Source organism: Scardinius erythrophthalmus (genome assembly GCF_964197995.2).
Source record: "Scardinius erythrophthalmus genome assembly, chromosome: 9".
Classification (NCBI taxonomy): Eukaryota; Metazoa; Chordata; class Actinopteri; order Cypriniformes; family Leuciscidae; genus Scardinius; species Scardinius erythrophthalmus.
The window spans coordinates 10,347,174-10,372,004 of NC_138229.1; the positions used below are offsets into that span (position 1 = coordinate 10,347,174).

Sequence of the window (24,831 nt, forward strand, 5' to 3'; positions counted from 1 at the left end):
TTCCAGCATGGAACGCATATTCAAAGTAGAATTACTGGCTGTAGCATTGTTTTTCAGAGAAACAGGTATGTAAACAGCATGTTTTCTAAATATCAGAAACATACTGTATTTTTATACTTTAGTATAGTCAAAAGAAATTACAGCACCTCTAAAATGCATTTTTTTAATCCAAATCACCATTGTCACTAAGTAGGATAAGGGGTCTGGCATTATGGGAGGTGGAGGGGGGCATCGCAGGACCATGATCGAGCCCTGGTGTTAGGTAGTGTGCAGTTTATACACTGTGTGCTTATATTAACTGAATGAACGTAACAGTGGCCGTAACACGCCGCTGCCTCCAACAGTTTCCTGTGGCAGTTTATCATTCTTCTTTTTTTTTTTTCAGAGCAAAAAAAAAAAAAAAGTGAGGAAGTGAGCAACGCAGAGAGAAACTCCTGGAAAAGACAGTGTCTCGTATGGTACAAACCCACAGCCGTTAAAAAAAACAGCCGTCAGGCGCAAGCGGGGGACGTGATGAGTCACTCGCGAGGCGTCGTCGGCCCGCTTTGATCAGCCGCAGTTGGGGTCTCGCGCTGTAAAATATTTGAACAAGACGAATAGCCGGTGAGTCACGGTAACGTAAGTGTGTTGTGTTTCTAAAAATATCCTGATAAAATCTAATAAAATGATAAAAGCGATTTGCAATATAACTTTTTATAATATTTGAGATTTGAGCTCATTTTTGTTTTAGTCGCACATAGAAAAGGACGATATTCGCCTGCATGTAGCCTAGGCCTAAATGTCCAATTCCACTGTTTTCTGTGCACGCACCAAATCTGAAAGCAGAGCTGGAAAGTAAGTTTTGTTTTGGAAGCATTCAGAAGGATGCATAGTTTAAGTGACATTGAGATATTTGTCAGACAAGCTGAAGAACGCCCACCACACACCAGCTTAATGGTGGACAGAGTGATGAAGCCAATGAGTATATATGGGGATGATTAGGAGGAGGAGGCCATGTTGGACAGGCGCCAATGGGCAAATTTGGCCAGGATGCCGGGGTTAAACCCCTACTCTTTTTTCCGAAGGACATCCTGGGATTTTTAATGACCACAGAGAGTCAGGACCTCGGTTTAACGTCTAATCCGAAGGACGGAAAGACAATATAATGAATAGGCTAATAACAATCATTTTAGTATTGATTTTTGACTGCAGTTAAATTGATCTATTTTCTTTCGTTGAAAGCAGTCAAAAATGATGTTGTCAAATGTTCTGTGTCCCACTGTCCCATTCTTTCTTGCTCGCGCTCCTCTGCGGTGCTTAGGACCAAAACAAAAGCTGCGCGCGGGGAGGAAAAAGGCAAGGAGCTCGTGACGTCGGGAAGACTCAGTCACACACACACACCCCTCCTCCTCCCCCCTCTCTCTTTTTCTCAGTGTAAATATACCATCTCCACCAGATGAGCGGACGCACTGGATGTTTCACATCACAGGAGCCTTCAGTATCCTTACTGGCTGACATAGACCTTTTGTTGTTTTTGCTTGCATGTTTTTTCTTTTGTTTTAAGTGATATTATTCTTGAATTTCAGCACTCGGCTTTCTATCTTTCGCGACCCATTGTGAGAGCCTCAAAACTGAGGAAGGTCTTCTTCTCGACACCTCCAGTCCTAAACCATCACCGCTGGATATGACAAAGATTCCTGGAGACAGGGGGGAAATACCACAGAAGAGACACATACAGTAGACTAAAAGACTGTACCGCACAAGGGGCGGAATGGCGTTGTGGAAAGGACTCCTTAACATTCTTGAGTGTGCATCCTGGTTGCGATAGCAGAACAGAACCACACCAAGACCTGCTGCAGCAACACAGAGGGTAACACACGCAGACAACAGGGCACGTTTTCCTCGTCAGACCGCGTTAAGATGCGCTGTTTCTCAGCACGCGAGCGGACGCATGCCATGCTGTAGCGCTGCGCAGCCAAATGGCACGAGCAAGCGAGACCGAATCGCTCTGACGTTCGCGGAGGACAAGACGCATGATGATGAGCGGCAGCTGCCGTGGGACCAGTCTGCTTGTCCCGATGCGTTCTCCACTCTCCATTCGGTTCGCCTTCACTCTTCCTCGCACACACCTGCTCGTATTCTCTCTCTCTGTTCTGGGAACGCGTGTGAGTAAATAGAACCGCGTCTGGCGTGGGAACAATGGAGTTGTCAGAGGTTCGCTGTTCCAGCGCGAGCGAGGAGCTGTACACCATCAACAAAACACCCAGTAACAACAACGGGAACCGACCGAAGCGCCTGCTGTGGCAAAATGCCGTGCGACACATCACCGAGCAGCGCTTCATTCACGAACACAGCCCAAAACCCGTCTCACCGGACGAGCATCACGCGCAGGGCTCGCGCAAACACTCCGCCGGCAGGACGTCGGTGGGCGACCGGCACAACAACGGCGGCACTAAAGTCTTCCCCGAACGCTCGAGCAGTGACCTGGGTTTCTTGCAGATCGACTGCGCGCCCAGCAACTCAGACTTCTTCCTGAGCTGGGGCTACACGTACCGCGGGGTCATCTTCCCCACGCTGCGCTACGCTTTCAAGTCCAGGGACCTCGAGCGCCTCTACCAGCGCTACTTCCTCGGCCAGCGACGGAAGTCAGTGGTGGTCATGAACATTTTGGACGTGGTGACCAAGCTGACACTTCTCGTGCTGCACCTGACCCTGGCGTCCACGCCGATGGACCCGATCAAAGGAATGCTGCTCGGCTTCTTCACGGGCATCGAGGTGGTAATCTGCGCTCTGGTTGTGGTGCGCAAGGACACGAGCTCGCACGGTTACCTGCAGTACAGCGGCGCGGTGACCTGGATCGCCATGGCCACCCAGATCCTCGCGACGGGACTGGGCTACGGCTTGCTCGGGGATGGGATAGGGTACGTGCTCTTCACGCTCTTTGCCACCTACAGCATGCTTCCGCTGCCTCTCACCTGGGCCATTGTGGCAGGACTGCTGACCTCCGCGCTCCACATCGCGCTCCAGCTGCTGGTGCCTCCACGAGCGCAGATCTCCACGAATCAGGTGAGACGAGAGTGCATCAGAGAAACGTGCAATATTACATCATGGCAAGTTTGTGTGCATTGGTGCGGGTGCAAATGGATGTTTTCAGTGCTTGAGGCATTTAACCCAGGCGCAATGGTCGCTGTCCACCCGACGTGGTGCTGAAAGTGACATTTTAAGGTTGTTCGTTGCGGACTGCCTTATGCTTTTCTGTCTGATATTGATGTCTTGTTTTTGCGGTCCAAATTTTGTAGAGGTCAATAAAGGTCAAGAAGAGCTCGTGAATGCGGCAAAGCAGTCATAATAGAGAACTGCAATCAGTTACCCATTTCAGTAACATCTGATGAGAGCTTAAGCATTACAAGTGTTTTCAAATATATTTATAAAAGCATATGTTTTTGTATATATTTAAAAAAAAAAAAGAAAGAGAGAGAGACAATTACAGGAATAGATTGCCCAAAAATGGAAATTCTACCAACATTTACTGGATGAATTCCTTTCTTGGGAAAAAAATGTTTTGTTTGTTTTTTGTTTTTGTGGGCCATATTGAAATTCAATGGGGTTTAAAGTTGTTTTCACACCAGTGTTCTTCAAAATATATTCTTTTGTGGTTTGGAACAATATGAGGATAAGTAAATTATTACCGTTTTTTATTTTAGGAGAATTGTCCCTTTATACGTTGCTTTAACTGCATGGACACGGTTGCATTATGCGTGTGTATGCAGGTCAACAAAGCTTCTTTCTCTCTCTGTCAGATGCTAAAGAGATTCTGAATGACAAGATGACCTGAGGTCAGGCCAGTCCACTTCACACATGTAATCAGATCATATTACATCTAAATTAAATCATAGTGACACTACAGTTATTCTGTGACATTCACCTGCACACACATGCTGCACAAAAACAACATGCTCTATACACCAAAACAAGCACACAGACTAAAAAACAAAGAGGAGACAGGAAGCTGTGTGAGTTAATTATAGGGTGCAAAGATTATTCACTGTCATTACAGCAGAGACAGACTGACAGACAGACAGACAGAGTTGTTTGGTGTCCTTTCACACACAGATTTGGGCCAGATCCAGATGTCTATATGAAGATTCAGGTCAAAATAGCCAATCATCTCTAGCAGACCCAAAAATGTGTGTGTCCAAGCAGTGGTCGAAGATGCTGTGTGAGGTAGACTGTAAAAATAGCATGCGTGGGAGGGAGATATGGAGAAGGGCTCTCTGACTCACACACTTGTCTGCCAGCATCTCTTCGTTTCCCTCTCCTTCGCTCATACTGCAGGACGCGCTCTCAAACACACACACACCCTCAGACCTGACCGCACACCTGTTTCGGGGTTTAGCGCTATGTAAGTAGAATGCCGTCAATGGCTGGGTAAGATGGACGTCAGTTGCTTTCTTGTGCTCTCTCTGGGTTTGTGGAAACTCCTGCAGGGTCTCCATCAATCATTTATAAGACACTTCAGAAACTCCACCAGATCAATGTGAGAGTGTAGCGTGCAGTGGGGTGGATTGTGGATAGACAAAGTGCAGGGAGATGAGGGAGATGTGGGCCAGAAAAGTATTTACTGCATTAAGAGCGAGAGGTTTTGAGTTCAAATCTTGCTTGTCTGATAATAAACACAGACATGCACACACACATTCTTGAATATGTGGTTTACGGGGACTCTCCATAGGCGTAATGGTTTTTATATTGTACAAATATTCTATCCCCCTACACTAACCCTACCCCTAAACATACCCCTCACAGAAAACTTTCTGCATTTTTACATCATCATTTAATATGATTTATAAGTTGTTTTCCTAATGGAGAACAAAAAATATCCTCGATGTTTAAGATTTAAGACATTTTCTTCCCATAACGTATGGATAACTGAACCACACACATATATTATTTTTGATTTAAAAGAAGTCCCTTATGCTCACTAAGGCTGCATTTATTTGATCAGAAATACAGTAAAAACGGTAATATTAAAATAAATTAAATTAAAAGAAATTAATTCAAAGAGTTTTATTCAGCAAGGACACATTAAGTTGATCAAAAATGATAGTACAGACATCATTTTGCTTATAGAAAATTATAAGTTCTGTTGAACTTTCTGTATTTCTGTTTCGGTAACTCACAGGTTACCACAATACATTAACATTGAGCAAAGGCAATGCTTTCAACATGGATAACAATATGTTTCTTGAGCAGCAAATCATCATACTAGAATGATTTCTGAAGGATCATGTGGCACTGAAGACTGGAGGAACGATGCTGAAAATTCAGCTTTGCCATCACAGGAATAAATTACATTTATGGAGTTATTTGAATTGGAATAATATTTCACAATATTACCGTGTGTACTGTATTTTTTAATCAAATAAATGCAGCCTTAGTGGAGCATAAGATACTTCTTTCAAAAACGTCTGTGTGTGTGTAATGACCCCAAAAGTATTTGGACACCAGCTTCATTAAAAATGTATACAAATATTGAAGCAAGTGTTGGAAATATAAATAGTAACAATTCAAAACAGAGACAGGAAGACACTTTCTGGTTGTCAAAAGTTGTGGATTATGGACGGTATTTTCTTATTATAATGAATACGATTTTGTGTGATTTTGAAGGGTATGATTTTGAGATTTTGATTTTGAAAATTATGTTTCCGAAAAAGGGAAGTTAGTTCAGAGAAAAGCTCTTTAGCATCATTTGTTTGCAGATACAAGTGTCCAAAATATAAGTGCAAATACAGTACCTTTTTTGGTGTCGCTATATGAGTAAAAAGGTAGGGTATTTTGTTGCATTTCATTTTGTGGAACAGAGAGTGAAAGAGAAGTGGAGCATTGTTAGTGGGGGTGGCGCTCCATGCCCAAAATTGCTGCCCTATATATGCCATTGACTTGAGGGAAAGATGATACTTAATATAACAAAGTTTCGTTTGAGGGGAGGAATCAGAGTGAAATCACTTCAGACAGTTTGCTGCAGTGGCTGTTTTCAGCAAACATGAACTGAGATCACAAAAAGCTCAGATTAAAGGGATCGTTCACCCAAAAAAGTACCATCCCTTTAAGGAGGCTAAATTCATTGAAGACTTTTTAAGGGGGCTAAGATGAAATAAATGGGGTCTATCAAAGCTTATGATACACAGCAAACAACATATTTTGCTCATGTAGATTTTCACACATGTACAGTACAAAAATCAATCACAGCGGGCTGCCCGGTCAATGACATGTTTTTATGTCTGAGTGATTAATAATGTATTTTTCAATTTAGCATTTGAACTCTGACACCGTAGACTGTCCTGCCGCGTAATCGAAACCTTGAGAACAATCAGCTGCTGCTAACAATGATAGTGTAAAATTGTACTGAGGTCAGTATTACACTGTAGAAAGCAACATGGACAGGATTACTAGGTAACGGTCCAATGCATCAGGTTTGATTAGGGAAAATGTCTCCATACGTGAGAAAGCTAGATTGTCCTGTTTTTAAATTCAAAAGATGGCAGAAAGCCAGAATGGAAATGCAGTGGTGAGTTTTTTGGCATAATAATAGACCTCAGAAGAGGAGATGACATATTTGATTTGACACGACAATGAGGGTCTGATGGATAGAATGCTGTTCAATATGAATCTAAATGCTGTCGTGTATATATAATAATAATAAGATCAAAATACTGTTGTGCACTGTTGTCCTTATAAAAAGACAATAAATTGCCAGTGAATAAAAACTCCAACATATTGACCAGACTGTTTCACATCAAATTAAATATGGCATCTACTCTGAATAAAAATGAACAGGACACAAGAATAGTAGACCATTGCAACCGTTTAAAATAGATTGAGATTAACTCTGACCGCATCAGTGAAAAGTGCTATGAATGAAATATGTAAAACTACTGTAGGTAAGCAGTTATAGGTGCTGCTGTATAGCACTTAAAGGTCTGGGCTGTCAGAAGTAAAGGTTGTGGAGTTTAATCTCAGAGCTGCCAAAAGGTCACAGTGAGTGGAATACAACTATTCCCACAATGCTTTGCTCATCTGCCTTAAGATGCTCCATGGAGACTGGCTGCTGTACGTCACTTAAAAATACCTTAAATGTCAAATTTCAATTTCAAAGTTTATCATATGGGCATTGTACTGTTTCCGCTCGATGGTTGAATTATCAGTGGACAGCAGCCCATCTACTGGAAATCTCAGAGGCAGCATTTTACAACCGTAATCAACCCCAGTAATTAAATGGAGTGTTAATTAAATTTCAGTTCGGCTCCTCTGCGTGGTGAAGACTCTCTGGCTGGAGTACAATGTTGATATTAACAGTTTCATTAGATCTGTTGGTCTAGGGGCTGCTTTGCAGTTGTTGTTGTTGTTTTTTTCTCTTCTCTCTTTAATTTGCTGCAGTCAATGAGAGTCAGTCACTCTTAACGATTTCTGCTGCATGCTGACGGATATCACTGTACTTTGCTGAGATAATTATGGTGTCAAAGGCTATAGTTAAAGTGCACTGTGTTTGTGTGTGCGTTTGAAGTATTCATTTTAGAAGTCAGTGATTTAACAGATTTGTTTTGCAAATTATTTTGCTGTATTTACACGCGGTAGGAAATGTACAGTGACCCCAAAGTGTGTTTTGATATTTAAGCCACAATGCATGAATTTCATTTCATATACAAATGCCTCTATTTTCTGTAGAAGCCAGTTTTCATGTTTCCGCTTTTATATCTCACAACTGGGACTGTTGCAATTGCAACTTTATATCTTACAATTAGCCCATTTGTTCTCAGTTGCAATTATATTTCTCATATTATGAGACTAGTTGAGACTAGTTCTTATAACTGACCCATATGTCTCACAATTGCAAACTGTGACGTGCCTCTGGGCCCGTGTTATTATAACGAGCAGGGAATGATAAAAGGTGATGGATCTCTGACTTTAGCCTTTTTTGGTTACCCCCTTTGGCGTCTGTTATTTTGGGTTGCTGCTTTATTTATTTATTAATTATTCGTTTGCGCCATGTATTAGTTTAAGTTTGGGTAGTTTGCAGGCCTGTATTTTGGAGCATATATCTTGTGTTTATTATAGTGCTGTCAAACAATTAAAATATTTAATTGCGATTAATCACATTAATGTCATAGTTAACTTGCAATTAATCGCACATTTTTAGCAATTATAAATGTCCCTTGATTTCTTTTTGTCGCATTATTTTTTCTCATTTTAATGCTCTTATCAACATGGAAAAGTGGATCGGCTTGCTTTGTGCAGATGTTTTTTTTATTGAAAACAACATTGGCATATACTGTAGTGTTCAATTTCACACTAACATTCTCACTTGGAGCAAATAATCGCATCAGAGAATTCGCATTCGCGTCAAGTGTTTCAGACTGGACGTGCTGCGATCATCGCTCAGTTCACAACGATAAAACACAAAGATCACTTTGGTCTTGTCAATGGAACCATTTGGCAACTTTTTAAAAGTAAACTTTCCATTCAGAATCTCATTGGCATCCATTTCGGCATCTCGCGCTCGCCATCCACTCAGAACGTAATGTTAGCCTACTACTCTTTGGCCGGCTCACAAACCCAAACAAGTGTGTATGGCGTGCCTGTCGTTTTTTGTCCGGTCTAGCTAGATCCGGTGTGGTGTTGTAATTTTTCTAACGTTACTAGTTGTTGCAACAGCATGTGAAAAAAACGACAAAGTTTGCTAGGCCAAAAAGAACGTTAATCTCGCGATAAAAAAAATGTATGCCGTTAAAATGGGTTTGCGTTAACGTCATTAATAACGCGTTTAACTGACAGCACTAGTTTATTATGTTGCTTATTTTTTATTTATGTTGATTTTCTGAACGGAATGTTTTCCGTAGTGGTGTTTATTTTGTTATGTTGGATCAAATAAATATTTTTAATTTGCTTTTGTTCTCGTTGCCTCCCTCATTTGTCGCGGCTCAGAGCCAGCCGTGACAAATATGGGGGCTCGTCCGGGATCTGAACCCGGGACCTCTCGCACCCAAGGCGAGAATCATACCCCTAGACCATATATCTCACAATTTTGACTTTATTTCTCATAATTGCAGCTTTAGACCTCACAAAAGAAGGATAAGTTTAAAATACACTTTTTTCACTCTGAGGCAGAAACATGTTTCTACATTCCCCTGAGAACATTTGCATACGCTTGCAAAACTTGCAAAAAAAGAACTCAAAAGTATTGCGAGTGAATTTGAAAGTTTCTCGGAGGAACCCAAACATTTTGCGAGCGAACGCAACGTTTCTCGGAGGATCGCAAAACATCTCGGATTTTTTGTCCCTTTAGGGGCTCCATACTTTTCAAAACATTTCACAAATAGACATTTCTCATGTTTTAAAGGAGAACTCCGGTCAATTTTAACATTGAGCTAATTTTTTTTGTAAATTTGGAGTGCTGTCAGTACTGAGAACAAGGACAAAAATGTTATCCTCTTTTTAAAACTGCAATAGATGTGAAAGATATGAATAAAAATGAAGTTAATTCGGCCAGCCCACATACCTGTATTTATTTCCTGTTTTCACATCTACTGCAGTCAGATTTACCCGTGTTCACTCTGAAGGAATCACTCACATTGGCTGGGCACTTGTAATGACACATCAAGGATGTTAAGAGGCTAAAAGCAGGTTTAAAACTTGCCCCATTTAAGTCAACAGGGTGCAAATTTTAAAAAGAGGATAACACTGTGTAGGCAACACCGATTTTTGTCGTTGTTCTCTGTACTGACAGCTCTCCAAATTTACAAAGAAATGAGCTCAATGTTAAAATTGACCGGAGTTCTCCTTTAACTAGATTTATTGTTCAAAATTAAGATGTTATTATTGTGACTCTTTCTGTTTGTCAAATGTTAATAGATCATGTCCATAATTAATATGAACTACACCTGTGGTTCAAGTACGAGTATGAACTGACTTTAAAGTGACGTTGGGAAATGTACTTGTAGATAAATGTAAACCTAGAAAGCGTCACTTAACCATCTATTCATGTTTTCTACAGCTAAGAGCAATATTCTAAAAAAAAAAAAAAACACACACACAAAGACTCATATTCATTAGTCTGTCTGCTGTTCATGTTTCCGTATGTGGAGAGGCATTTGTACAATGTGAGATAATGTATTTTAAGGTCAGTGATTTGAATGGGGAAAGTCTGAAATAATGAGCATTCCTATTAAAACTGTCCACATCACTGATCTGTGTGTGTGTGTGCTCGTTATTTTATGAAGCACACACAATACTTAAGTGCGTGTTGGTTTTGTTTATGTTTGTAAATATCCTTTACAATTACAAACAACAACAATTAAAATGATTAGAAGTTATATTTACGTCAATTTGCATGCTAGCTTGATACTTGAATGTTGATAATGTTTACTGCATTGGTTCTGTGGTGTGTTTTTGTGCATGTGCGCGCGTGTGTGTGCATGCTTGTGTGTTTGCGCGTGTGTGTGTGTGTGTGTACTAGAGGGGTTGTATTAATTAGGGTCCCTTTGCTTCACTCTATCTAAAATGGCAGCCCTTTAATGTCCCCACGGGACAAAAATAAAAATCCAGAGTAATTGAAACTGTAAAGGATGGGGGGCTCGTTAATCAGTCATCAAATTTAGATTGCCAGGAGGGATGTGTCTAACTGAAGCAGACACACACACATATACGCACACACACACACACACACACACACACACACACACACACACACACACACACACACACACACACACACACACACACACACACACACACACACACACACAAACAAATGCCTATGAGGCTTTTGTAGTAATAGGTGCAGAGACATGCTTAAACATGTTTTGCAGTGATTGTTTTAGAGTGTTAATGATTGCAGGTGGTTACATCATACTCTCTGGAGATTTCACGACATGTTTGGTAAAGCGTGTGTATTTTTGGATTCCTCTGAGAGGCATGACAGTATATGTTCCAAATGCGGTAAACTAACCGTGTTTGTTCTTGTGTCTAAATATAAATATGTACCTTTGTGTGTGTAACTTTTTAACTTTTTGGGCTACTTTACTCCGGACAGACAAAGAGAGCGTGTCTCTTATGGTGTTGGTGTCTGTTTTGTTGTATCTAGTCTCAATATGAAGTCGAAACTTGGTGTTGGTGTCTGTTTTGTTGTATCTAGTCTCAATATGAAGTCGAAACTGCTTGATTAGACACTGATTATACCTTGTAAATACAATAGTTTCACTCTGAGCCCTGGAAATGTCATAGCAGCCAGCCAGTCACATTGGACATTACAATTTTGAAGTCATGTTTTATTTGGTGGCCCAACTGAGGTAACAGCTTTCATACATCTGACAAATTTACAAACTTATCGCTGGTAGACATGAGATGCATTTGTTCTGATTGTAAAAATATATTTATATTTATTAGAAAGTCAGTATATTTTATTTCTTATTGATTTCAGAGGGCTAACTGGTTCAATCCAGACTGAATATATTAAGCCTTTTTTTTTTAGTGGATTTGGTATCTACCCTCAGTTTACTCTCACCTCTGCGGCTCCCCCTGGTGGATGGGCTGCATGAGTCCTTTGTTTTGTTTGTTTTCTGTGAAGATGTGGTAAGCCAAACAGAAAATGGAAACCAATTGGAAATGCATGGTAGGAGAACAGCTTAGCTGATGCCTAAATGCTAGTTCATGTTATTCTCAAGCTAAAATATGTAAATCATTGGCAAGACAAAAAATCAGCTGTGGAAAAACTGCATGGTTTTGACATATTTGTCATAAGAAAATCACAACGTGTCTGTCATTAAATAAGTGGACCTGAAAAGCAAACACAAAAGGTTTTTAAAAACCACTTTGCTTTAGCTTTTAAATGAGTACATTTGAAATAATAGCATGCTTATTAACTGTAAAAAATATTGTGCCTCCAGTATATGACTGACATTTATTAATTGCACATTAATCTGCATGTGTGTGTTTGTGTGTGAAATAAAGAGAAAGATGACATTTAGCTTCTGTCTCATAGGGAATAGGATTACATTTAAATTAAAATAAGCAAGATTTTTTCTCTTGAATGCTTATGCTCAAGGTCTACAATTTACACTTGCCAAATGCCAAATGTGAGGGAAAAATGGCTTTGGCAAATAAATAAAATGTACTTGGCAGTGGCTGGTATCTGTAAAATGAGGAAATATTCTTCACATTAAATGAAATGAATCTTAATCTAAATGAATCATCTTGCAGATACTGCAAGTGACACAGTTATCTACCTACAATTACCTAGTACATCACTAAAATGCACAGCAAAATAATCCCAATTCTTTATGGCAAAAAAATAAAAATGCACAATATTGTTTCATGGTTTCCTTTTTAATGGCTGGAAAATGGTCTCATTCACTTGTCATTGGCACAAAAATCTTAATTTTGGACCTTGTTTATGCTGTTTTTTTTTGTTTTTATTTTTTATTTTTAGATGTAAAATTCCACATACTGTCATACAGCAGCTGATGAATGGATGTAGTTAAGTTGTATCTATGTGTAGTCTGACCTGCAGTTAATTTCTTAAGGTCAGTAAAATTCTCTGTCTTCTCTCTCTCTCTCTCTCTCTCTCTCTCTCTCTCTCTCTCTCTCTCTCTCTCTCTCTCTCTCTCTCTCTCTCTCTCTCTCTCTCTCTCTCTCTCTCTCTCTCTCTCTCTCTCTCTCTCTCTCTCTCTCTCTCTCTCTCTCTCTCTCTCTCAGCTGTTAGCTCAGGTGCTGCTGTTCTTATGCATAAACACTGCAGGGATGTTTATCAGCTACCTGTCAGACCGCGCCCAGCGACAGGCCTTTCTGGAGACACGCAGGTGCATCGAGGCACGTCTCCGCCTAGAGACGGAGAACCAGCGACAGGTTTGTGTTCGTCGCAACTTTCAGAAGTTTCCTTCACACACCCCATGACACATGCAAACGTGTTTGTGGCCAGAGTGTTTATTAGTGTTAATTTATTCCTGTGATGCAAAGCGGATTATTTTTTTATTTTTTTTCATCATTACTCCAGTCTTCAGTGTCACATGATCCTTCAGAAATCATTTGAAAATGCTTATTTGCTGCTCAAGAAACATTTACTCAATGTTGAAAAAAAAACTATTATGCTGCGTAATATTTTTGTGGAAATCGTGATACATGTTTTCCAGGATTTTTTTGATGAATGGAAAGTTCAAAAGCACAGCATTTATTTGAACTAGAAATCTTTTGTAACATATTATAAATGTTTTTATTGTCACTTTTTTTCAATTTAACATGTCCTTGCTGAATAGAATCGGACCCCAATTAAACAGACCTCAAACTTTTAAAAGCATACATGCAAGTGCACACACACTCACGTGCATACGTAATGTTGCTACTGTATATCACACTCCTTTTCCAGCAATGAGCCCCAGTGGGTGAGAGTAATTGATTTGAAGATGAGAACAGCATCTCATGGGGACAGAAGGCTAGTGTAGAAAGGTTCCAAGTCTCACTCCATCTCCTCCCCCCATCTCTTGCTCTGAGAGCTCTCCGGCTGTTTGCTGAAGTGGGTTTTATTTGCCAGTTAAGTGGAGCCCATACTGGTACTAGTGTGTGTGTGTGTGTGTGTGTGTGTGTGTGTGTGTGTGTGTGTGTGTGTGTGTGTGTGTGTGTGTGTGTGTGTGTGTGTGTGTGTGTGTGTGTGTGTGTGTGTGTGTGTGTGTGTGTGTGTGTGTGTGTGTGTGTGTGTGTGTGTGTGTGTGTGCTTACTCTTCGTTTGTACGTCCATCTCTCCATATTCCCCCTGCTTTTAGCCCAGCCAGTGGTGAGCACAAACCTCTGGCTTGTTTAATTCATATTTGCAGTACAAGCTCTTTATCCATGCAGCGACACAAAGGACAATTAAAGCTGAGGTGTGTCATTGTTTTCTATTTGAAAATACTTTCTCCTACCTCAGCTTAGTATGGCAAGGCAGATGCAAGTTAAATTTCCCCTGAAAAGTGTAAACGCTCTCATTCTGTTTGTTTAAGCATCTGTCCAACCCACGATTGGTAATATTGGCTCAACCAATTGCTTTTGGTGATGCAGAAATAACGCACTTTGGCTTTAATATACTGTATATGGCAGATATATGTCCCTTTCAGTGTTTTGCTAAAGCATTCAGACTCTTTATACTCACGTTGTACTAAATAATACATTTATTTCTGTTTTTTTGGGAAATAATGTTAGAGAATAAACTGTTATGCATTTATATTTAGCCCTGTGTGCTGGACGCTTGGGGATATTTGATTGACTGGTGAACCATTAAGGAAACTAGAACTGGATGCAAATGACTTGAAGCTGTAATTGCAGTAAAAGGAAACTGTATCATATAATAATGTTTGGGATTAAATAATACTGCAAAACAGTCATAATGAAATTCTACCCTATCGTTTGTAATGTAATGTAAAGGTTAGACTGGTGAGCTAGTTAAATTGGTAAACTGGTTGAAACTCTTTTTATGTGTAAGTGTGCATTCAGTGGCTAACTGATTTAAGACCGTGTTTAATAAAGTGCTTTACCCACACTGCACCTGTTAGGAACGTCTGGTGTTGTCGGTGCTGCCGCGCTTTGTAGTGCTGGAGATGATTAACGACATGACCAACGTGGAGGACGAGAACCTACAGCACCAGTTTCACCGTATCTACATTCACCGCTATGAGAACGTGAGGTAATTTCTTCCATTTTGGTACAGTCGTTGTGAAAAGAATAGAAGAGAATCAAATGGAATTGAATCAGTCATCTGCCATTAAGGCTCAGTCGCCCACCATTACGGCTCAGTCACCCACCGTTATGGCTCAGTCATCCTTGATTTATAGCTGAGTCACTCTCTTTTATAACCCAAACAAGTAGCCTGTTGCAGCACAGTCAGTCACAGTATGAGCACCAAATTGGCTCTGACTGGTCCCAAAAAATGGCCAAATCGAGCCAAACTGAAGCCATTTGACCATTTTCACTTGTTTTCAAATGTTAAATATTCCCTTAATAAAAAAGCTGTATTTTTAACAGCTGTTACTTCTGTCTTCAGTGTCACATTTTGATTTGATACGGTGCTCAAGAAACATTTCTTATTTTTATCAAAGTTGATCACTTTTGATCAATTTGATGCATCCTTGCTGAATAAAAGTGTGAATTTATTTAAAAAAAAACATGCAAATCTTACTGACCCCAAACTTTTAAATGGCAGTGTTGCTTGCATAGCCAGTATTTTTAAACTCATTAGTACAATTCTCTTGTATATTTCTGAAGTTTTGCCTGTTTTCTCACATTAAAATATTGCAATCAGCCTGTTTACTGATTGATTGTATTATTTCAGTCTAGGAAAGATGTTGTGATTTTTCAGCTGATCTGTTTGCGTGTGTGTTTTATGCAGTATTCTCTTTGCTGATGTGAAGGGCTTCACCAATCTTTCCACCACACTCTCCGCTCAGGAACTTGTTCGGATGCTCAACGAACTCTTTGCACGCTTTGACCGACTGGCGCACGTAAGTGACCTAACACACGTACACGACACACAGATGTAAGCCATATCACAGCACCATTCAGGGTATATAGCAAGTTAGCAACATGTAATAGTCCTTGAAATAGCAGTTGGCAATGAATTAAGGCATGTTGTTACTTGCCTTATATCTCCCGATATCACAATTATCCTCTTAGTTATGTGTATTTGATATTGTTTGTTTGATATCCGAGTGTTGGCATGACATGCTGGTGGTTCTGGAAGCACTTGACCTTGACATTGAAGTCAATTAGTACATCAAGGTTGAGGAGGTATTCTGTTTAGGTGTGTTACACGTATCTCATGTTTGCAGTGCATTCATTTCAGAGCTCATATTAACAGGTGCTGAGCATGTTTTGTGCATCATAATTTGAATGTAAAATATAGTGAAAATGTACTGTAACCCTATTAAAAGACCAAAAGGTTAGAGAGACCAAATCCTTTATCGAGCCATTTCAGACACTGTGAGAAAAGAGGTGATTTGCAATGAATATTATGAGAAAATTAAACCGTTTTTTGACCTTGGGTGTATGTAAACCCAACACAATCTCATAGCAATTTGTAACTATTTTACGGTATGCTTAATTGGTGGCTAATTCGTACGAATCTTCTCTGTTTAAAGCCCAGTGACGGGTACGTTTAGGGGTGGATTATGGGTGGTTCTTCATAATGACTTTCCTTTAAAAATCTATGTTTTTGTACGATTCAAATCATTCGGATTTATACGAAATCGCCACCCCATAAAATAGTAACTTATGTTTTCCCATGAGATCAAGTTGGTAAACCTGTTGAAGGAAATCTCCAAAACAAAATTAGGAACCTTTAAAAGTATAATAGGAGCAGTTTAATCAACACAGTCTTTTGTAATATATAATTGCTTAAAGCATAGAAACGGAGTGAAATACTCAACACTGTTTGAAAAGGATATTTGTCAGACTTAATGGAAGTCAAAAAGCATTTTCTATTCTGTTCTGTTGACTGAATTCAGATGATTTGAACATTTAATAGCTATTTTTTGAGGTTTGGGTTCTGTGTATAATAATTATCATTTGGATGTAAATGTGGATGTAAATGTGTCTTCTTATGTGTTTTAGATTTCATGACAATCAAGATTGTAATTATTATCATTGACCCTCTACTGAAAGCCATTTTAATTTATAGCATTGTTAAATTAAATACTCAAAGTCAAATTCACTGGTTGAAAACCTTGTTCAGAAACTTGCATCTTATTATGACTTATGTCTTATGACTTATGACTTATTATGAACGACATGGGGGTGAGTAACAGATTATTATCCTTTTAAGTCATTGTCATGCACTGCCTTTCTTTGTAAATTATGATTATTTAGTGCTTTATTTACACAAGTCAGTGCTGTTTACCTCGAAAATTGCAGTTAGACTGCTGCTTTGCTTGAACATATCAGATGCAGGATGTATGTGAAACTAAGAGAGTGTTATGTTTGTGTGCCAAGGGCAGTGGCAGAGTATCTTGGCATGGCGTTTATAGTGGCACCAGATAAGCTGAGTTCAGTCAGAGTTAAGAGGAGGCTGAAATGTGTGATGGCTCACCCTTCATGTCCTGCAGTGCACTGATGTGCTAAATTGCTGTTGCAAAAGTCAAATAAATAAAAACATTGTCACCCTGTCCCCACCATTAATAACACTGATATATGAGTGTGTGTGCATGCGTGTGTGTGTGTGTGTGTGTGTGTGTGTGTGTGTGTGTGTGTGTGTGTGTGTGTGTGTGCGGCTAGTGCAAATCTTGATAGCTGCCCTTGGAAGAAAGAACAACATTACTTGCAGACGTATACATGTGCAGATTGATTTTGTATTTTTAACAAATGTGTTTTTTGTTCTGTTGTTCAGGGAGAGGAAATAAGTGCATTATGAAGAATATTAAACTCCATCCTCATGCTGCAACTCTCCAATAATCTTATTCATGAGTCAGTACAATAATCATTGAAGATCAACCAACCATAAAGTGGCTTGCTGATGCATAATGCAGATATTAAAATGTGGCATATGTGTGCTTGCAGATGGTTGTATCAGTATGTCATATTTAAATATCCTTGTGTCCTTGTGCGTTTGTGTGAATTTGCAGTCACACTCATGCGAGCAGGCCTGGTGTTGTATTAAATTCTGCAGCAGTGTTTATCTTGATGAGCAGTATTCATTTTCTCTCCCGATGGCAATGTTTACTTAGAAATGGCACATGTGCGTGGTTAGTGCTGTACTGGTTAACTAGGCGGTTGTGCTGTCTGTCGCAACATTTTCAGACATAATGTTTTTGATTTCTTGCGTCGTGCCACATCCTGAAAACGCTTTGAAGATCCTGTCTTACAGTAGCTTTATCTTCCACAAATCTGTCTCACTCTCTTTCTGTCTGTCTCTCCCTGGCTCTCTCTTTCTCCTATGCCCTCACGCTGCCTGATGGGAAATGTGCATTAACCCGTCTCATTACTTGAAGTACTGAATTATCTAAGCGTGTAATATATGCAGAAACATGGAATTACTTGGTAATCCCTTAACAAAAGTTGGCATATTTTTTAGACGTACAGTTTAGATAAAATGTTTTTGTGGACATATACCAGTGGGGATTTCTTTAAGACTGCAAGGGAAGCTCGGCTTCCCCTATAATGTAAAAAAATTAATGGTCAAATATGTACTATTGTGTTAACATTTTATTGACTAAAAATGCGTTAGAAAACGTTCATCTCAAAGACGAGTTCGTTCAGAATAGCAGGTCGGCTGACTCGATTTCCTTCTCATACATTCACGTAGCGTCACAGTGCATTTCCCTGTTGAAGCACAGCGTCCATTGACTTCAATGGGGCTGCTTTGAGTTTTTTCAGTGCTTCAAAACTAGACGGTCATTGGATAAATGCTGCGATTATGTCCCGCCCACGGACGCTCAGCGTCTCTGGGGATGAATGAGGTGTGGGCTGGCCTGGACTCCGGGCTTCTGCGTGATGATTGGAGGGTCTGTTGAAAGACTGCATCTCCTTTTGATTGACAGCGATTTCATACAATAAAAAGTCGCTGATGCCGAAGCTATTCGAGCTCAGTCCCATCGCGGATTTTTCAAGTGTAGTCGAAAGACAAACTGCTGCAACCTATTTCTTGGTATTTGCTTGTCAAAATTGCTAGCCAATTTTCATAATACATTTCACACAATTATACATTTATACCTTTTTTATATTATTACTTATTATATTTTTTATATTATTATTAGTAATATATTATTAATAGTAGTATTATTCTACTTTATTATATTATTGTTTATACCTTTATTATGTTATTACATTTATACAATTTTATTTAACTCTGCTGGCCATCGAGAGGACACTGGTCAAGTCACTGGAAAAGAAGCCTAGTTGGTACGACAAGGTCACAGAGCATTTTCTTGAAAAGGAACGTAGAGTTTACGTATAAATAAATGGACAATTTTTTATGATGTAGGCCGAAAATGAGCTTCCCCTCTTTGAAAGACCAGCAGCCGCCACTGACATATACCCTGGTAATACCATGATATTCATGGAAGTACATTGGAGTACCATATCATGTTATCAGTATTCCATAGGAAACAAATCCATGACTTGACGTTGCTTACACAGGAACCTATTAATATGACTACGGTAATCATTGACTACTATGGTACACTACCATTCAAAAGTTTGGGGTCAGAGAGATTTCTTTTCCAGAAATTAATAAATTCATTCAGCAAGGATGTATTAAATTGGTCAAAAGTGACAGTCAAGTCATTTATAATGTTTTAAATATTTTATTTCACATAAATGCTGTTCTTTTGATCCTGAAAAAAAATATATCATGATATCCACAAAAATATTTAACTATTATATATAAATATAAACTGTTTTTAACATTAATAATAAGAAATGTTTCTTTAGCAAATAGAACAATTATTTTAAATTGTAATATTTCACAATATTTATTTTTTTACTGTATTTTTGATCAAATAAATTCAACCTTGGTGAACATAAGAGACTTATTTTAAAAACATAAAAAAAATCTTAGGCTACTGACCCTAACATTTTTAACAGTTGTGTACAGTATATATAAAAATACCATGGTATTACCATCTTATTGTACACCTTTACTGTACCACGACTTTTTCGAAAGGCTCAATGCAACTAAGAGCAAGTTTTTCCACTGTAATTCTTCAGGAAGTTTAATTTAATGGTTTATTTATTGGCATCATGCTGTTATGTTGATGTTTAGAGTATGGAGCGTATTGTTACATTATGTAAGGGATAATGTATAGGTATAGCGAGGCGGTTGTTATAGCGAATAACAACCCCGACGGGCTGAACGGGTCTTGAATCAGCCTGAAGGGGTTGTTATTTGCTATAACAACCGCCTCGCTATACATTATCCCGCTTATTACATGGCTACCTACAAAATAAATAAATAATAAACAGAAAATATTGATTTAAAAAGGAGTTTATTGATTTAAAAACGATTGTATTGCTTCCGCTAAAGAAAATAGTCCGTTCCGCGTCCATAGCAATGCTATGTTTTTCATGACAATGGTGTGTTATACTTCACAGCGGTCTGTTATCAAGAAATAACAGACCGCATTCTACATTGGAATTCAACCAAGCCATGTAATAAGCTATTTTAAAGTATCCTAATGTTGTTGTGGAGTCTCCTACAACATGTTAACATGGATCAAAGGAAAAAAAAAACGGTTTAATTTCCTCATAATATACATTTGCACATCATTACATATTCAGTGATTCTCAAACGACTCGTGAGATGAATCAATCTCTCTAAATCCCTCCTTTCCGCAAGCTACTCTGCTCTGATTGGCCAGACTCAGTCTGTTGTGATTGGCCTACCGTGTACAGTGCGTTGAAAACAAAAACGTTATGGCCCATTGCCATTACAACATCAGCTGTCCTGAGGCTTCCTACACTGTAAACTAAACACAGTAACGAACAATGATGTCGATTTGACCATATCAATGCGAGCGTGAGTCCGATGATGAAACATTGGAAGAACTAGTTATTCAACCTGAACCTCCATCGCAAGAACGTCTAGAGCAGGACTCAGTGTTTCTCAGTGTTTCTCAGTGATACATTATGAGATGTTGCAACTGTAAATCCTCACCATCAGCATTAACAAGTGCATATGTCCATCAACAAACCGATTATTTTACTTGTACTAATTTATTTACCGAGTTTTTTTCTAATATATTGCGGTGAATACGTGGGAAACTGTATCAATAACAGTGCATGTATACATTAGCCGAGCTCTAGAGTGAATGATCTAATGTAACATAAACGTTGGTAAAAAAAAAATATTTCCTCAAAGTAGTGAGAATGGCAGACAATCTGCATTAATAGACACAGTTATAGGTAATAGTGGTCCACAACTGATTAGCAGAAGTATTTTAGTAAGACAGTGATAACATGAGTTAGCCAGTTAGCAGGAGACCTACACAATATAAACCTCAAAACTAAGTATTTTGAACACCATCTTTCAGGAGCAAGCGGTTTGCGAATCCTGCATTGAACTCCGAGATTTGAGAAGCAGTTGTCAGTAAAATAAAGGGAACACAAAAAAAGTTTAAGATTATACTGCTGTGATATCGTGGTAGAGATGTGAATTTTAACCACTGATTCTTCACACTTGTCCTTGGGCAGTGAAAAAAAAAAAAACTGGCTTTACCTTAACAGTATAGAGCACAGCGCCGTCTTCTCGACATGATGCTATCCAGTATCCACAGGAATCAGCTGTTGGTTTTAGATTTAAGTTTTCCCTGGTGTCTGCGCACGCAATAAGTGGGCGGGCAATATACTAATGTTTCGTCTTGACGTCACAACGAACGGCTTATGACTCGTTTGAAAAACGATTCATTTAATTGACTCAAAGTCGACTCTTACTTTTGGAAGACAATAACTTTATATACGGTGCACTTTCAGATTTAAAACTTTGCAGGATGTTTTCATTCACTTAGAGCTATGTTACACACTACACAAAAGGTCATTTTCAAAAATCCATAATAGGGGCCCTTTAATATCCATTAAATTGGCCCACAGTTCGGTACTGATTATATAAAAGGCATTCGCTTAGCCTGCAGATTAGCACTAGTGCTTCAAACCTGTTATCATGAGTCAGTCCAGAGCTAATCAAGCTGTAGGTGTTGTTTTTAGCGATTGACAAATGACAGTTAAGGGCGTAACGGCTCTTTGTTTCCATACAGCCGTTTACTGAGCAGTGAAAAAAATGTTAATACAGCAGTAGACATGAGTAATGGATCTCAGAGAGACCGAATGAATGAATGGGCGGTTATAATTACCACCCTCTCTGAGTTCTACAAAAAAACCTGTTAGGGTGAGAGATAACTAAAACAGATAGAGACTGCAGTGGAAATTACAGGGTGATTGCAGTTATAATTGCTTGAACCCTCATACATCCCTCTCATATGCACACAATGTAAGGGAAACTGTGGCATTGTTACCTTAAGCAGCTATTTCTACCTGACCTGACCCTTAAAAATTACTTTTATTGGGATAACCTAATGTAGTCTGATTGATTCAGTCATATTACATTAAAAAAAATTCCGTCAACAGTTTGACATCATTAAATGTGAAAATGTCTTTTTCTTTTCCCCTCAGGAGCATCATTGTCTGAGGATCAAGATACTGGGGGATTGTTATTATTGTGTTTCTGGCCTTCCCGAGCCTCGACCGGATCATGCTCATTGCTGTGTTGAGATGGGCCTCAGCATGATCAAAACCATCAGGTAACTGTAAAACATTTCATGTTTTAAACTGCCAGCCAACACAAAATTAATGATTCAACATTGCAGGATTGCAAGGTTTTATTGCTCAGGTTATTGCCTAAATAGACACAAATGAGACAAGTATTGACATAAAAGAAGAATATAGGCAAGAATATATCTAGCCCAGTACTAGGAAGACAATTCACACAAAACTAAATTTTGACATCATTTACTAACCATCTTGTTGTTCTAAAAAAAATGTTTTTCTTTACATGGAACACAAAACATTTTTGAAGGATTTCCATGCCGTTCTTTTAATATAATATAAGTGAGTAAGGAATGGCTTATTCCAAATGTTCCAAAATGACACACACACACACACACACACACACACACACACACACACACACACACACACACACACACACACTTTCTAAAAGTAATTTATACGACTCATGCACTATATTTCACATATTTACAGTATATTTCACAGCCAACTTTTTGTGGTGAAATTATAGAAATTTAAGTCAATATTCACTGATTTTCATCCAACTTGACATCCACCATATTGAAGCTGTCCTTATTAACAAGAAAAGTAATGATGCCCACTTTGAGTCTGATCTTGTCAATGAATCAATTGATCCAGTTCACAAAGCTTGTCTGAATGATTCCAATCACTGACTGTATAATCACAGTGGTAAACAGCCCACTGGAGCAGAAGATTGTCAGTGAATAATGACTTTAACTTCTGTTTCTGTTTGTCATACACAAAGCTTTTATATTGCTTCAGAAGCTGTCAAATGCACATTGTTAGTATGAGTTGACCTTTTAAAGATACGTTTATGGATCTGTAATTTTTGAAGCTTGACAACTCCAGTCCCCTACTATTCATAACAACCAACTATTTACTTCATTTTATTTTAATTCTCCTTTTTGTGTTCCACTGAGGAAAGTTATAGAGATTGGTGATGACAAGGGAGCAAGTAAATAATGACAGAATTTTCATTTTTAAAGTATTTCTTTGAAAAGGGATCTTATTTTCTGTTTCTTTGCCAATTTAGGCAAAGGAACTGTTAATATATACTCACAGGTTGCATTTGGTTTAGTCTGTATTACGTATACCGTAATTAGGTTTATTTCAAAGCACTGGAAGTCTGTGGTATGTCCGTAGCAAGGAAAAGTGAGTGAGTGAATGACAGAGAGAAAGAGGCCACTAGGCCAGTCCTTTTCACCCTTAATAGAGGCTAGATAGCAGATGAGAGGCCCTTGTTCAGCAGGTGTGTATTTGTGTGCTGCACTAACAGTCAGATATCACAGCACTCACACTACCACTCAACACACACACAGCAGTGACAGTGTGACCTCGATTCCGCTTTTTATAAACAGCCACTTACTTCTGCCTGTTACCCCGTTCAGGAGTAATAGTATGATGTGTATTTTAAAATATACTATAAACCCTCTAAAACCCAGTGTTCTTGTCCCAGCGAGTTCTCTCGCTCAACAGTTGTTTAGTGTCACCATTACAGAACTGCCTATATAACAGAACCTATCCATCCTAACCTTTTCTATTTGGATGTTTAGGTATGTGCGCTCACGTACGAAACATGACATAGACATGCGCATTGGCATCCACTCTGGTTCGGTTTTGTGTGGAGTTCTCGGTTTGCGGAAATGGCAGTTTGACGTCTGGTCTTGGGATGTCGACATAGCCAACAAACTGGAGTCAGGGGGAATACCTGGGTAAGATACGCACATGTGCACACAGAACCTCTCTTTGGTGATTAAATGTAAGGGAAGTACAGTAGGATTATCAATTTGCCCTCAAACACGTTCGACCATGATGGAAAAAAGAGATTTTATTTACATCTCCCCCTCTTGTGTAATGTGTGGGAGGAAATTAATTGAGTTTCTGTTTATTCTCATTTTAAAAAAGGTGTCGTGCTTTGGATGTGTGAGATGAATCTGTAGTTAATTTCGACCCCTTCAGGAGGATTCACATCTCTAAAGCGGCTCTAGACTGCCTGAACGGTGATTACGAGGTGGAGGAGGGTCACGGTAAGGACCGTAATGACTTCCTGCGCAGGCATAACATCGAGACATTCCTGATCAAGCAGCCAGAGGAGAGCTTGCTCACACTGCCTGAGGACATCATGAGAGATTCCACCAACCAATCAGATCACAGAACCTCCAACACTTCCTTCACGGAGGGAACATGGAGCCCTGAACTTCCCTTCCATAACATAGTGGGCAAACAGAATGTGAGTGCAATACACACACAAGCAAACAACCACACATTAACTGGCATAGTTTAGAATACGCATATGCGATTCTGAACCTCAAACGCAGCTGGCAAATGGTGCTTAAATACAGTCTCTGTATCTGTTCACTGCACCTGTCTTTGAGTTCAGTGTCAGTTCCTGATTTATTTCCACATCTCTCCTTTTTCTTTCTTGTTCCTCTTGCATGTATATATATTTTTTGGTTTGTTTTGGATGGTTGTGTGTAGATGCTTTGTAGTTTATATAGTAATCTGATCTGTAAGGGCATATGTAAGGGGCCATACACAAATAAT

General features: G+C 39.1%; 1 protein-coding gene across 1 annotated transcript in view; it reads left to right on the forward strand.

The window, feature by feature from the left end:
• Window positions 1–2,178: 2,178 nt before the first annotated feature.
• Window positions 2,179–24,831, forward strand: part of adcy8 (adenylate cyclase 8 (brain)) — a gene marked incomplete at its 5' end in the record, with an annotated part of 50,337 nt that continues 27,684 nt past the window's right edge. Inside the window, 7 exons of the mRNA XM_081374220.1 lie at window positions 2,179–3,045; window positions 12,727–12,876; window positions 14,553–14,683; window positions 15,386–15,497; window positions 22,153–22,280; window positions 23,841–23,999; window positions 24,247–24,517. Of these exons, the coding sequence (XP_081230346.1) occupies window positions 2,179–3,045; window positions 12,727–12,876; window positions 14,553–14,683; window positions 15,386–15,497; window positions 22,153–22,280; window positions 23,841–23,999; window positions 24,247–24,517 (1,818 nt within the window). The remainder of the gene's footprint in view (window positions 3,046–12,726; window positions 12,877–14,552; window positions 14,684–15,385; window positions 15,498–22,152; window positions 22,281–23,840; window positions 24,000–24,246; window positions 24,518–24,831) is intronic.